Source organism: Bombus pascuorum, chromosome 1, assembly GCF_905332965.1.
Source record: "Bombus pascuorum chromosome 1, iyBomPasc1.1, whole genome shotgun sequence".
Classification (NCBI taxonomy): Eukaryota; Metazoa; Arthropoda; class Insecta; order Hymenoptera; family Apidae; genus Bombus; species Bombus pascuorum.
Window position 1 is genome coordinate 16,104,500 of NC_083488.1, and position 13,662 is coordinate 16,118,161.

Below are 13,662 nucleotides of genomic sequence, written 5' to 3' on the forward strand. Positions count from 1 at the left end.
TAATGTATAAAAATTTATTTGAATATTTGAATAAGATATTTTTTGTAGTTAACTAATTTTTTACCGCAATAAATAGATAAATAAAGAAAATATAACTTTTAAATGTTTAAAAAAACATAGCCATAAAAATGTTTTCTCACATACATTACATGTTAGATATAATTTTAGAAGGAATGGTGTTTTTTAATTATATCTACGTATATATTTAACGAAATAATAGAAAGATGAAAGTGTGAGAATATTTTAATTATCAGAAAAATAATAAAGTTTTACAATTATTATAAATAATTTAAGTTCGTACGACATAACGAATATTACAACATTTTAATAAATATGAACTATTTTTATTTTACAGTAATGTTATGAATTAAGAATAATTGGAAAATTATTTGATTCTGTGAATTTGGGTTAATGTTGCAGAGAGAGTAATGCCCTCTATCGTAAATGCTAGCAATTTAACATTGAGATGAGCTTTATTTATTTACTATCAGAAGCAAACTTTTCTATAATATAATTATTAGTACATAACTTTTTCTCCTATTATAAACATTAATTCTGTTGTAAAAGGTAGGAGCAGGTAAAAGTTTAATACCTTTAATTTCTATACCAATTAGAATTAGCAAAATGTGTCATGTAAAACAATGCTTCAGTGTTTGGTAAAAATGTTCCCTTAATTTAATATTTTTTTAATTAGCTTTTCATAATCTAAAAATATAAATGCTATTTATTTCTTTTATTCAATGATCTCTGCATATTGTATATTATAGAGGTTTGTATTAACAATTATAATGTCAAATGTTTATAGCAATATTTTTAGAATGTATAAATATGAAGCTCAAAAACAGATCTAATTCATATTATATTTATATAATAATTGATATTATTATTAAAAATTACAATAATATAGCATCAAAAAAAATAATATCTAAAATTAAATTAATCAAACCTATTCTGAAAACATACATTATTATTTGATAAGGTGATTCTATATATTACTAATCAAATATAACATTTTTTAGCTATGTCTAATGAGGAGCGTTTGAGGAAGTTATTATCTGACTTAGGTAAAGCTACATTACGTGGAATTCGTAAATGCCCAAAATGTGGAACTTATAATGGATCTCGTGGTTTGTGTTGTAAAAACAAATATTGTGATGCTGTATTTAAGGAACCTGGTGAAAAAAGGAAACTATCAACAGAAGCATGTAAGCTTATTACGGGCACAACTGCCCAAGTTTTTTCTGTTAGAGTACGTGATAAAGGCCCAGATTATCGTGGATTTGTTCAATTACCACTGATAAATGCCACAATTTCTAATGAAATGATAACACTTATTTCACAATCCACTGCGTTATGTTTTGTTGATAGTTGTGAAAGAAGTTTTGATACTAGTGTTCTTAAATGTCATGTAAGTTTCAAAATAATATAATTTTCAATAATAATAGTTAGTTTAATATTAATAAAACTTTAATACCCTTCTCTTATAGGAAAAGAATTCGTCCGATACGCCTGTCTCTGCATGTCAACATATACAGGCTGCCTTAAGATGCTATGCAGAGGCACAGCCATTAACTTTAAGGAACTCTATTCTATCATCTTTAAATGTAAATAATGAAATGAAACAAGAAATTTGGTTACTTGCTACTGAAACTTCAGGGCCTTTAGTACAACGAGTGTCCAAAAATATAATGGCAGTCAAATGCAAAGCTTCACCAAAACATCCATTAGGTTACCTTCATTTTTCTCTCTTTGTTACAAAATTGAAAGATAGAATTGAACATCGTTATTTTTGTTCTTGTTCCACATTTAAAGTAAGTATCAGTAAAACAAGTTAAACTTGTATTATTTATAACTAAGAATATTATTCACAGTACCAATAATTAATTTAGGGAATAGGGAAAACAATAGGAGACAAACCAGATGTAGCACAGTATTCTCAGAATAAGCGTTGTGTACATTTTTATGCTTGTATTTGTGCATTTGCTAGCGATACAAAATTATCAGAAGAATTTAGTTATTATATTAACTTAGATCAGAATGATTTAAGTGTATCAAAACCACTAACAACAGTGTTACAAAATGATGAACAAGATAAAATAGTAGGCATTGGTGAGAAGATTTCTGTTATTTATAGTTTGAACTTAGTATAACAAGATATTTATATTACAAAATATATCTAAAATAGATCTTGATGGTTTAACTACGGATGATACAGATACACATCTTTTAATATTTCGAGATGACACTTTAACAGTTCAAAGCTTAGATGGAAATAGATTAGATTTGGATTCAATGAATTTAGAGTCTACAATTCTACCACATAGTATTGTTGAAAATATTGGAGTAGAATGTGATCGTACCTTATTAGAAGATAATAATATGGTATCACAAGTAAGATTTTATTACATTACTTGCTTGCTTATATAACATAGGAAGACGATTTAAAATATTAAAATTGTTTTGAAATTTAGGTGAATAATTTAGAAGTAATTAATGAAAATGGTGTACAACTTGGTGGAAATACCGTTAAGATAATGGATGATCAGACAAGCATGGATTCTAAATATAATGTGCTTAATAATAGCCAATATATATTAAATGATAATATAAAGATATTAAATACTGGAACATTGAAAGTTCTTGATACAAATGCCATTTTAGATGTAAATAACATGAAAATAATTGATACTAATACTGTTTCAAATACTACTGGTGTAAAAATAGTAGATAAAAACATGTTAATACAATATGATACTGGCAGTATATCAAGTACGGAAAGTAATAGTATAACACAGCCAATTTCAACAAAGCGAAAAAGAGACGACAAACCAACAAGCACAAATACCACAAGTCTGAATAATTTAAGTTCAATAGAACCAAGAAAAGCTAAAACAAAATTACATATTGTTAAGAAGTATCAAAATCCTTGCGAAGATTTGGATGAAGCTAATATAAATTTGCCTTTTATCAAATGGCTTGCATCGATAACAGAAAGAATAAACCAAACTATGCATTTTCAATTCGATGGAAAACCAGATCCTTTAGTATTTCATGTACCACAAATATTTTTTGATTGTTTGCGAGAACGGATATCATGTGGTGGCAAAAAGAAACGTTTGCCAAATTCAACAACGGCATTTGTTAGAAAAGACGGTGTACCGTTAGGTACATTTACCAAATATACGTGGCAAATTACTAATATTTTACATGTCAAAAGTATTTTTGAGACGCCTCTTATACCTTTGGAAATCACAAGAAGTTTTGTTCAAAACGCGGATGGTACATATGAATTGTATAAAAGAGAAGAAACGGAAATAGATCGATACAAAAAAACCAATAATAACGCATTAATTAAACCCTTAGAATTAAAAACGTATTTGAAAGTTGGTAAGTATTAAATATATGTATAAAAAAATATAGTTTACAAATTACTAAATGTTTAAAAAAATATTAATCATCTATTAGCATCACAAAAAAATATTTCATTTTACTTTGCAGGAAATACTTCTCCAAATCAAGTTGAACCAACACCATTTTTGATAGAATGGATACCAGATATTTTACCAATATCAAAAATTGGTGAACTTAGAATTAGATTTGAATTTGGTCATGTAAAAAATGAGACAAACCATAGATGGAGGAAAATAGCCCTACTAAAAAATTATTAAATTTTGTATATTTGTATTTATATTATCAAATTTCCACTTTCCTATTATTGATCAAATAAGATACAAGATCTTTTGAGAAAATGTTATCACTGGACAAAAACAAACTAAAAATCATTTCATAAGTAATTTGCTATATTTTGAATACTAAATAATTTAGTATATAAAATTTTTGTTAAAAAATGGCAATGAAAAGAATGCTTTAAACAATGTGATTCCATCACATTATACTTTTTTATTATTTTACAGAATGTGATTAAAGAACCTGTAAGCAATTTTTGTTTGGAAATAGTTTCTAAATTAATTTTAAAGAATTAAAGACTGATCTTATTTTATTGTATCCTTTTATAAAGGTAAACATTAGAGAAATAAAGATTTCTTATAGAATAAATGATTCATATTTTCATGATATAGAAAATGATTATATTATATCGTATTGCAAAATCAGTATCTTTTGTGCATTGAATGAATACATGATACAATATATTTGTTAATTAATTTATTGGACGTAAATATAGCAAAGATTATGTTATTATTACTGTGAACAGTGTGCTAAATTATTATTGTATAAGAATGTGATATATTGTAAATATATACTTTAGATCAAATGCTGTTATGTAAGAACCAAAACGTATTTACATTATTTAACGAAACTTGCTTTGTTTGAATCTTAAAATAAATTATGTATCTAAAATATTTGTAGTTACATTTTTTTTCTTCAATATGTCCTTTAAATTTTAAATAACTATAGAGTTTCATTGAACATATACAATACAATATAATTTATATGATTATATAACAAAAATATCATTCTTATAGTACTTTGAAACGTAGAACTGTCTTAAGTCCGTCTTCATATGTTAATGTACACATGTAACAATTGTTATTAAGAAACATAATATAAAAATGTTTTAATAACAAAGTTTTAAGTAATTGTAGTTTGTAGTGTAGCATATATCTTCCTCCATTGTCGTATTTATATAAGCAGACACAAGTTATGTCAAATATAATTAAATATAAAATATAATTAACAGTTTTTAATTTTGAAGTTCACATTCGCGCCGTACGTTGTAATAAATTTGATCAATTCTTGAATAACTCGGGCAGTTTTCCATTGTTACATTTATTTGGTACTTTATTTCAACCAAATTATATTGTTATTTTCAAATTTCATAATATAACATTTCCAAATTCTATTATAAGATCATTTATAAAGTCTTTTTTCTTCGAAGTTGTATATTGTAACGTGATGATTTCCATAACCTCCATGTTCAGACGAACTATTGTTGAAATGGTGTACTGTAGATAAAACAAAGTCTTTTGGCTTAGCAAAATGTTTCGCAAGAAATTTCAATTTATCGAATCGTCTTATACATACTTTATGTACGAACAATAAGATTCACAATTAATCGGTGCAGTATTTTGAGTTAAGATTCAAACGGAAGCATTGCCCTGCCGGAAGCTATCTCTGACGTAGAGAGCTAAGGAAGCGTACACTTCCATTTTCTCGACCCTTTCGGCGAACAGAGAGCACGTGTCTGCTTGCCGGTTACGTTTAGCTCATTTTATCGTATAAAACTTCGCGTCAGATTTGTAGCTTGTCGAAGCTTGGTGACTAACGATCTAAGAATTGTGATCATCGTATAGACAAGTTAATATGAATCCTGAAAAGTTGAAGAAGCTTCAAGCTCAAGTACGAATCGGCGGTAAGGGAACACCCCGACGCAAGAAGAAGGTATATAGATTTATTTCGAAAGTTAACACAAGTTCACAGAATTCTTAGGACTGTTGGCGTGTCGTGAATTTAAAAGTTTACGAAAGTGTATATTTCAAGTGTCATTTAAATGATTTTCCTACTTCTGAAAAGTGTTGTTCGTCTCACGATCACCAATTGCTGTTCTTGTACGATACCAAAGCTTTGTAGTTCGTGCAAGACGCATTTTAAATGCTTAACTAAATTACTCTCACGTGTTTCTTAGATACAATGTTGTCCTTTTGATTTCCATTTTCTACTTTTACTATGTCATTTGATTTAATTTTGTAGTTTTCTCATACTCCAAGTTTAAGTTCGATTTTAATTTTACATTTTATATTAATACAGATTAGAATTATTAATATCATAATGTTTATAATTTCAATAGAAACTGAATCTTTATATTCTTTATGGATATACTGTAATGGAGTATAAGAATTTACAAGAAAGAAATTTTATTAACTGAACAATATATCTATCTACATATACATATATATGCAATCTATTAATATTTAATTATAGTCAATATATTTTTAGGTTGTTCATGCTACTGCTGCTACAGATGATAAGAAGTTACAAAGTTGTTTAAAAAAGTTGTCTGTGAATACAATTCCTGGTATAGAGGAGGTTAATATGATTAAGGATGATGGTACTGTCATCCACTTCAATAATCCAAAAGCTCAAGCTAGTTTATCTGCTAACACATTTGCCATTACTGGTCATGGTGAGAATAAACAAATAACTGACATGTTACCGGGAATAATAAGTCAGCTGGGTCCTGAAGGTGTTACACAGTTGAAACGACTAGCAAGTACAGTTTCTGGAAGCACAGTTGGTAAATCAACCTTGGAAGAAGATGATGAGGTGCCAGATTTAGTGGAGAACTTTGATGAAGCTAGCAAAGAGGAGGTAATGAATCAATCTAAATAATATTAAATAAAATAACTGTTAACTTAATATTAAATATTATAACTAAATAATATTAACTGTTATGTGTTTGAAGCTTTAAAATTTATATATAAATATAGAAAACTACAAGAAGTATATTAGGGATACAATGTATCATGCGTAGCTAAAATAATTCTTAATGGATTATAAAATATGAAACTTATATAGATTGGAATAATAGTTCACGATGTTTTAATAACATCTTAAATTTTAATTGTAATGTAGGAATTAGGTCATATGGATTAATGTTTTAAAATTATATTTCATATCTTGTAGATTTTTTAAAATGTTGCATATAAGTTATATAAATATTAGTCTAAAATTATTCTAAACAATTCACGAAACATATTTCATTTGTATAACATTTGATTTATATGTAGATATGTAAATGTAATGTATATGTATCATAATAATTTAACATATCTCTTTCTTTGTTTTTTTACAAACATGTAAAAAATGAAGGGTGTAAAAATACAATTAAATCTGCTATTGACAATGTTTTCATAGATTTTTTATTTGGACATTTATATTATGTTATTTGTAAGATCATTTTAGTTAGAAAAGATTATAAAGTTTTTTATTATTTGGAGATCTTTTACATTATTGTTGAATGTACATATATAAATACATACATTTAAGGTTGCTGCAAAAAAGGAAGTGGATGAAAATGATAAAGCAGCTGGTGACAAAAAAGAAGCTGTTACGATTGATGAAAAGAAAGAAGCCCCCTTAGCTACACCTGAAGCTTAAAGTGTTCAGTAACAAGGTAATTTTCTAGCGCGAACTCACATGAATTAAACTGTTAAACAAAAATAAAATTGATTCTTTTCTTTTTTTTACAGCTATTTCATACAACCAACAGTTGTAATTGACAAGTCGAGTAATACAAGTTGCAAAAGCAATGCATAAACGAAGTATCACTATACATACGTTATAAATATTTGACATACACTATAATAATGCTATATGAGTAACAGTTAACAAGAAATAAAAAAGACTGTTACAGAAATCAAAAGTTTCTACAGACAATGTTCTTTACTTTGTTGCATTTGCTAAAAGGTAGACTTTGCTTTGAAACAGCTAAAATGATCTTACTTTCCCTAAATTAATATTTTTTAATATTATGTGCGAATGACGAATGGTGTTTGAATTTTTGACACTTAATTCGAATATTCATTCACGTGAAGCGCGACATGAACGTGAATTTATAATTTTTATTATGATCATATAATACGATCATATCTTTTTCATTGTCTCACATTGTGTTCGCAATGTGTTTTTACTTGTCGAGAGTAAACTCAAAGAATTTATAGAAATATAAATAGAGAGCGAAATGAAATTCCGGCAAGAGATAATAATAGCTTTCCGCCTATTCGCAGTATAGGGGAAAGAAGTTTATATGCATTGTAGAAAAAAAAGACGCGCGAAGTACTGATGCACCTCTATTTTAATCGAAATTGATATACGGATAAGGATAGTTTTTTGCAATAGTGTTCCAGCGTGAAAAAATGAGGTGTAATATTTTGTAATGTAATCTATGAAATAAATTCATTTGCTGGAAATGCGGTTTTCTACTTAAAATTCATGTTCTCTGAATAACTATAGTCGTACTTTGCCGATATTTATATCTTCTCATCCATAGAATAGATCTGTAATAACTGTAATTATGAAAATATAAGTACTCTCTGTATAGTAACAATCTTTCTTAGCATTTTCCATTAACAATTTCTATTTCACACTGTTTGTAACTATAATTATGTTCATTTCTTTCAAATATTTAGTGTTTCTTTTAATCAATTATGACGCAGATTAAAAAGAATATAATGGAGGTAACATTTTAAAAATTTTTATTAACTATATCTTGAGCACAAAAATATTGATTTCCTTTTATTGTACAGTTTTCTTATATCATTTAGCAGAAGTAACATTTATTTGGCAACTATTTGTATATGTCTCGATAGCCATGATGTTCATTATAAAATAAACGAACAAATAAACACAGTATAAAGTTATTTTGATTATTAATTTACCATTTAAGGCTATTCTTATTTTAAGCTACTATTCAAAATATAAAAGTGGTTTACATGCTAAATAATAATATAACGTAACAATATATATCTACTAGACACAGGATAACAAATGTGAATAAATTGACTAGTAGTAATTGGTTTGATCAAGTACTCGTTTTTTATCCACTCAAATTCATCTATTTAGTAGGTTTAAAATTTAAATGATTTCTTCTAATTTCAATTTATTATCTTTTTTATATTTATACTTTGTTATATTTGGTTCAGATTTAAAAGATTTCCGTTTTGATTCCAAATCAAAAACAATAAGTTCTGACTGATTTCATTAGAATCTTCATTAGAAATTTCATTAGACTCTTTAAGAATTTTAAATTCAAGTTTGTAACTTCATCTTAAAAAAGATCAAGATTGTATATTATGTAATATTGCAGAACTTTATAGTGCATTTCTTTTTATGCAATGATATCACCTAATTGTATTTATATTACATATTATAAATACCGTTATCTGTTAATTATGTGCAACTGAAATACAGTTTATATGAATTACATGAATTTATTATTAATAGTTTGAAGGATTAAATTTGATAATCTTTATCATATATATCTTTGTTAGTAAATAATGTATTGTGTAATTATTCTGATATTAAAAAATAATTGATTTTAATAAAGTATTCAATCAATTTTGTACGAAGTTTCTTCTTTAAAAACAAAATACATAAATACGACTGCTGAAAGCTTCTTTTATTTTCAGAAACTTTTTTGTAACGATATAATAAAATTATATTTTGATCGGAAACATTTAATTACCACTGTATTATTTATGTGATAAAAATCTTGGATAAAGTATAGTATCCGAGCTGCAAGAACTTTGAACTGAATGTGTCTTTTCGGGGTTATTTTACGCCGCTAAAGTCGAAAATGATTTTTTTATAATTATTTTAATGGTTATTTTTCACGGAAATGAACGGTTTTGAAAATTCGGCCTTATGGTATTTGATCAATAAAGGCCTTCTTAACACTTTTAACTGTATAAATCCACGTAAAATCATGATCATACAGAATGGTAAGCGATAAGCGGCGAAACAAATGATAACAGTTAATGCCAGTGCTCCAAATGCCAATTTAACTTACTGCTTATCTTTTTTTGCGTGATCACGGCCCTAAGGTGGCCGGAAAATAAAAGATAATTCAAGCCTAATCCAATAATCACGATCCAATATACGATGTATAAGTGTAAGCCATGTATAAGCCATACAGCAGGTTAAGAACATCAAATTTTAAGAGAGGTATCGTCAAAATCCATAAAGATGTCACACGTCAACAGGTTGATCGAAATTTTTTACGCATTATTTCCGTGAATAATGATTCTCATTTTCGGCTTCAGCGATCTTACAAATCCCTAAAAAGTGTCATTTTAGCCGAATATTTTGCAATCCGGATATTATACTAGAGACAAAATCGTTTTGATTTACATAAACATTATATATATAATTTATTAAATTAGAAAGTCATTACTTAGTGTTTAGTTAAGTACTGGAAGACGTTATCTCAGAATAATAATTGTTCGAAAATAATACAATACTAAGATGTTCGGTACAATAACAATAATTTAGAATTATATCTGCTTTTGTTTTGTCACATTCAATTTTTTTTTTCTTGAATAATGGTAACATTGGTTTCCGTGAAGATATTCTTTAAAGTTCGAGAATGTGTTTCGGTCACGTTGTACCGATGTCTCGTTAACGGATATTTTCTTTCAGAAACTTCGCGAAGCTTACATCTTACCGAAGAAAAACTTCCACCGCTTTTCCTTGGCTTACCGCGATATTTTCATCGGGAACTTTTTCCTTTTACTTACTGTAACCTATTCTGTTGGCCAATAAAAAGTACAGCGATCCGATAACAGCAAAAAAAAGCAGCGCTTCGTATCCGTTGATATTCGTTTAGCTCGTTTTATCGTTGTATATACGTTCTTCGCTTTATGAGATATCTTTTGAGATGAGATAGATCTTAAAGAGCTTTGTTTTTACTATGTATATCATATTAATTCAGAAGTCCTTCTATTTTGAAGTAAAGCGTACTGACTTACATTGGAGAAGACACTTTAATAAGATTTATGGATTTTGTTGAACGTCGAACGTTGTTGACGTTGCCCGTCAAATAGGCAATTGATGGTTTTACGCTACGATGGTTTCATTTCTTACAATATTATAATACAATTTTCGACGTTAATAATGTTCTATCGATATTATTTAAAAAAATCCAATTAATAGTGATTGATAAGTGTAGATAATGTTTGATCTATATCTTTCGAAAATTTAAATAAATTCATTAGATAGATTGACAGAGCTAAAATGGTAATATTTTACACCTTTAAGTCAATATTTTATCTAACAATAGAAAATTAATCATTGTAATTTTCTGCAATTTGAGTATAATAACATTATATTATACGCGGAAAAATGTATAATATTGGGTTGTTACATAAGCAAGTTCGGTTAAACGCAATATTTTCCTTTATTTGACAGAGCTTATTTATATTACAATCCAAGAAATAGTATACACAGTTATATGATATAAAAACATAAAATTTACCTTAATAAACATTTTTTTTATCAGAATTAAAGAAGAATTTCTAATCGAAATGAAGTTTTAAATCCATTTAGCATCTCGGTATTGATTTTTTTATTGTGTGAGCGGAATTTTTTATTGAATATATGTATGTATTAGAGAATCTATTATATCATATAATACTACACTGAACTGGAATTTCAGCTGCAAGATTATACGTATGTCGATTTGAACCGTTATTTGGAATTTTTGAGATTTTTATCTGGATTCTATTAGACTGCCATGCGAATTGTTTATTTTAACTGAAATCTACACGCAGAAAATAAAAGACTCGAATAAAGTCTGCGATTAGAATCTATTATTCGTAAAAGTATAATCCAATACATCAATCGAACGTCTATCAATTAAATGCTTGATATTTTTCATCTAAGCTTTGTTTTACGATATTACTTTTAAAAATACTTATATCTCTAAAATTATTGCAATATTCACTAATCGAATTTTTCCTTACACGTTTTATATCAAATTCTTTTACTTTTTTAAAGCTATTTTATAAATTGTATTACTGGAAAATTAAAGAGGATTGAAAGGATTAAAAAAGGATCATTTTTTGAACGAGCTTCAGTGAAAAAAGACCTTAACAAAACCCTGCATTTTAATTCCTTTTTTCATTTCTGCTGAATGCAAGGTGATATGTATTGTCAGCCTTTGACATATAATCACGCCATTGTCACCTGCGAGATTAAAAACGAGAATTTAATAGTACCTCTATCGCGAGAAGCCACTCTTCCGGATAAAAAGGAACCGTCACGACCCCGGACTTTTTCCTCCTCTTTCAAAGCGTCGTTTGCATTTTTTCGCTAAACCGACGCGATATTAAAATCAGACAAAATGCCGGCATGTCTTCATTTGTTGCATTTCCGTTTTTCTGTTCCTGCTTTTTCGTTCTTTTTTTCGTTTTATTAGCTGCGCATGGCGTTTAAAAAAATTCTCTGCGTTCCTTTATCATAATCGTCGTGAATTTACAACGTTTGATAAATATGACCATGTTCTTATTTCTCCGCATAAGTTAACATCAAGCAGCAAAAATTATAGTTGTGTACGAAATGCTCTTGCAATGAATTTTACGAAGATTTATACACACTATGAAAGTGCACGTTTCAGTCACTTTATTTAGTATCTTTCATACTTTTATTATGGTGCAGTTATTTTTTAAATTCGCAGGAATACAAAAACACGGATGAATTTACGATAAAAGCTATTAGATACAACAATTTTTAACATTTCTTGTTAGAATTCTATACTTACTATTATTACCTCACATATTTATTCGATATACTTTTATAAAATTTATGTTTGTTTAGCAGTAAATAGTTTGCGGATTTCTATGTAAATTCATATTTTTATGAACATAATTAAAGAAATGAAAGCAAACTAGAGAGTTATTTGACTCGTTAAATACTATAACGAGTATTTTATAGATATTTTATATCTTTTTGCATATTCTGCACATTTTTTTATTTTGTTTACATCTTGCTTTTAAATTTCCCATAAATATGTATATAAACATTTGCAGTCGAATAGTCATTTACGAAACTACTACTTTTCATACAACTGCAGTAATTTCCACTGGAAGTAATTTTTTCATGAATAATATTTCTCTTACAAAAGATTTAGATTGTATTTTTAAATAAGGCAAACCGTAATACGAAGTGACTGATTTGCAACACGAGTATTTTCCTAGGTAAATGGCGACAGTCAAACAGATCGTTTGAATCATAGGCCGCAATTTGTCGTTTGCAGTTTACCACAATGTCACGTTTGCGCTTGAAATATCCATCGTAACACCAATCTCGTACATTATAACGCGTCGTATTTACAATTGTTGCACCGTTGTTGGTTTCAGTGTAGATCACACGTATCATAAATATGCTGTGTGATTTTTAATCGATAACACCAGAATATGATATAGTTACGATATGGTAACTATTTACTCGTTCGGTTTTAACAAAAGTCTGTTAAAATTTGAGGGAAAATGTAAAATAAAAATCAAATATACAATAAATGTGAATCTGAAACTCATACTACGCAGCGCAATTAAAACAGCAATGTGACCGTAAAAACTAAATATGAAGCAGCAGTATAATATTTCTATTTGTATCTATTTATTTATTTTATACTCATTTTTAGTAACGTATTTGGAACATATTAATATTTGACTGATTTTTTGTCTCAAGAATACGTTATACAATTGTGCAATATTTTAAAGAACAGAATTATATGTACAATATTTGATTGCAAAGGTCGAAGGGTAAAGGTCAGATAGAGCCTCTACACGATTTTACAGAGTTAAAGAATGGAAAGTAACAGCTGTGTGATACATAGTAAGAACAAAATGTTTTATGAGAATTAAAATGTATGAAGTATACGTAGATCATTATAATTTCAACATGATTTAAACTGATTTTAACTTCAAGGATATTGTATAATTTTTTTAATTTAATGAAGTGATTTGAGTTTCAATGAAGCTTCCTCTTCCTCGTGCTTCTTTCTTCGTTTTCAATTTTGATGCATTTCGAACTTATCGTTTATTTATTCAAAACATCTCATTGTGTAGCCATGCTGATTCAATTGAATATTTAAATTGGAATTTCAAGAAACGACGAAAGACGTAAAAGCGTTTCCGCGTCGATGTA

General features: G+C 27.7%; 2 protein-coding genes across 5 annotated transcripts; both read left to right on the forward strand.

The window, feature by feature from the left end:
* Positions 1-321: 321 nt before the first annotated feature.
* Positions 322-4,361, forward strand: LOC132906433 (uncharacterized protein C2orf42). Of its 4 annotated transcripts, none has more exons than XM_060958645.1 (7): positions 322-567; positions 1,020-1,408; positions 1,488-1,811; positions 1,890-2,109; positions 2,186-2,382; positions 2,472-3,387; positions 3,499-4,361. In XM_060958645.1, exons 2-7 carry the CDS (start codon positions 1,022-1,024, stop codon positions 3,666-3,668), a joined length of 2,214 nt encoding a protein of 737 aa, XP_060814628.1. In that variant the 5' UTR covers positions 322-567; positions 1,020-1,021; the 3' UTR covers positions 3,669-4,361. The 4 variants fall into 4 exon arrangements, with proteins under 4 accessions (XP_060814628.1, XP_060814607.1, XP_060814597.1 ...); XM_060958624.1 differs by having other exon boundaries at positions 326-577; positions 2,186-2,391; XM_060958614.1 differs by having other exon boundaries at positions 326-567; positions 2,186-2,391.
* Positions 4,362-5,146: 785 nt separating this feature from the next.
* Positions 5,147-8,065, forward strand: LOC132906477 (transcription factor BTF3 homolog 4). Its single transcript, XM_060958710.1, has 4 exons — positions 5,147-5,400; positions 5,956-6,327; positions 7,006-7,132; positions 7,209-8,065. The coding sequence occupies exons 1-3, from the start codon at positions 5,323-5,325 to the stop codon at positions 7,114-7,116; spliced, it is 561 nt and encodes a 186-aa protein (XP_060814693.1). The 5' UTR covers positions 5,147-5,322; the 3' UTR covers positions 7,117-7,132; positions 7,209-8,065.
* Positions 8,066-13,662: the final 5,597 nt, after the last annotated feature.

What these genes read in the sequence shown, in the direction of transcription:
- LOC132906433 (XM_060958624.1), top strand. Translation starts at nt 1,022, where the DNA reads ATGTCTAATGAGGAGCGTTTGAGGAAGTTATTATCTGACTTAGGTAAA. An exon ending in ATAATAATATGGTATCACAA is followed by an intron (nt 2,392 to 2,471) that starts GTAAGATTTTAT and finishes TTTGAAATTTAG; the next exon opens with GTGAATAATTTAGAAGTAAT. An exon ending in AAAAACGTATTTGAAAGTTG is followed by an intron (nt 3,388 to 3,498) that starts GTAAGTATTAAA and finishes TTTACTTTGCAG; the next exon opens with GAAATACTTCTCCAAATCAA.
- LOC132906477 (XM_060958710.1), top strand. Translation starts at nt 5,323, where the DNA reads ATGAATCCTGAAAAGTTGAAGAAGCTTCAAGCTCAAGTACGAATCGGC. An exon ending in CACCCCGACGCAAGAAGAAG is followed by an intron (nt 5,401 to 5,955) that starts GTATATAGATTT and finishes ATATATTTTTAG; the next exon opens with GTTGTTCATGCTACTGCTGC. An exon ending in ATGAAGCTAGCAAAGAGGAG is followed by an intron (nt 6,328 to 7,005) that starts GTAATGAATCAA and finishes CATACATTTAAG; the next exon opens with GTTGCTGCAAAAAAGGAAGT.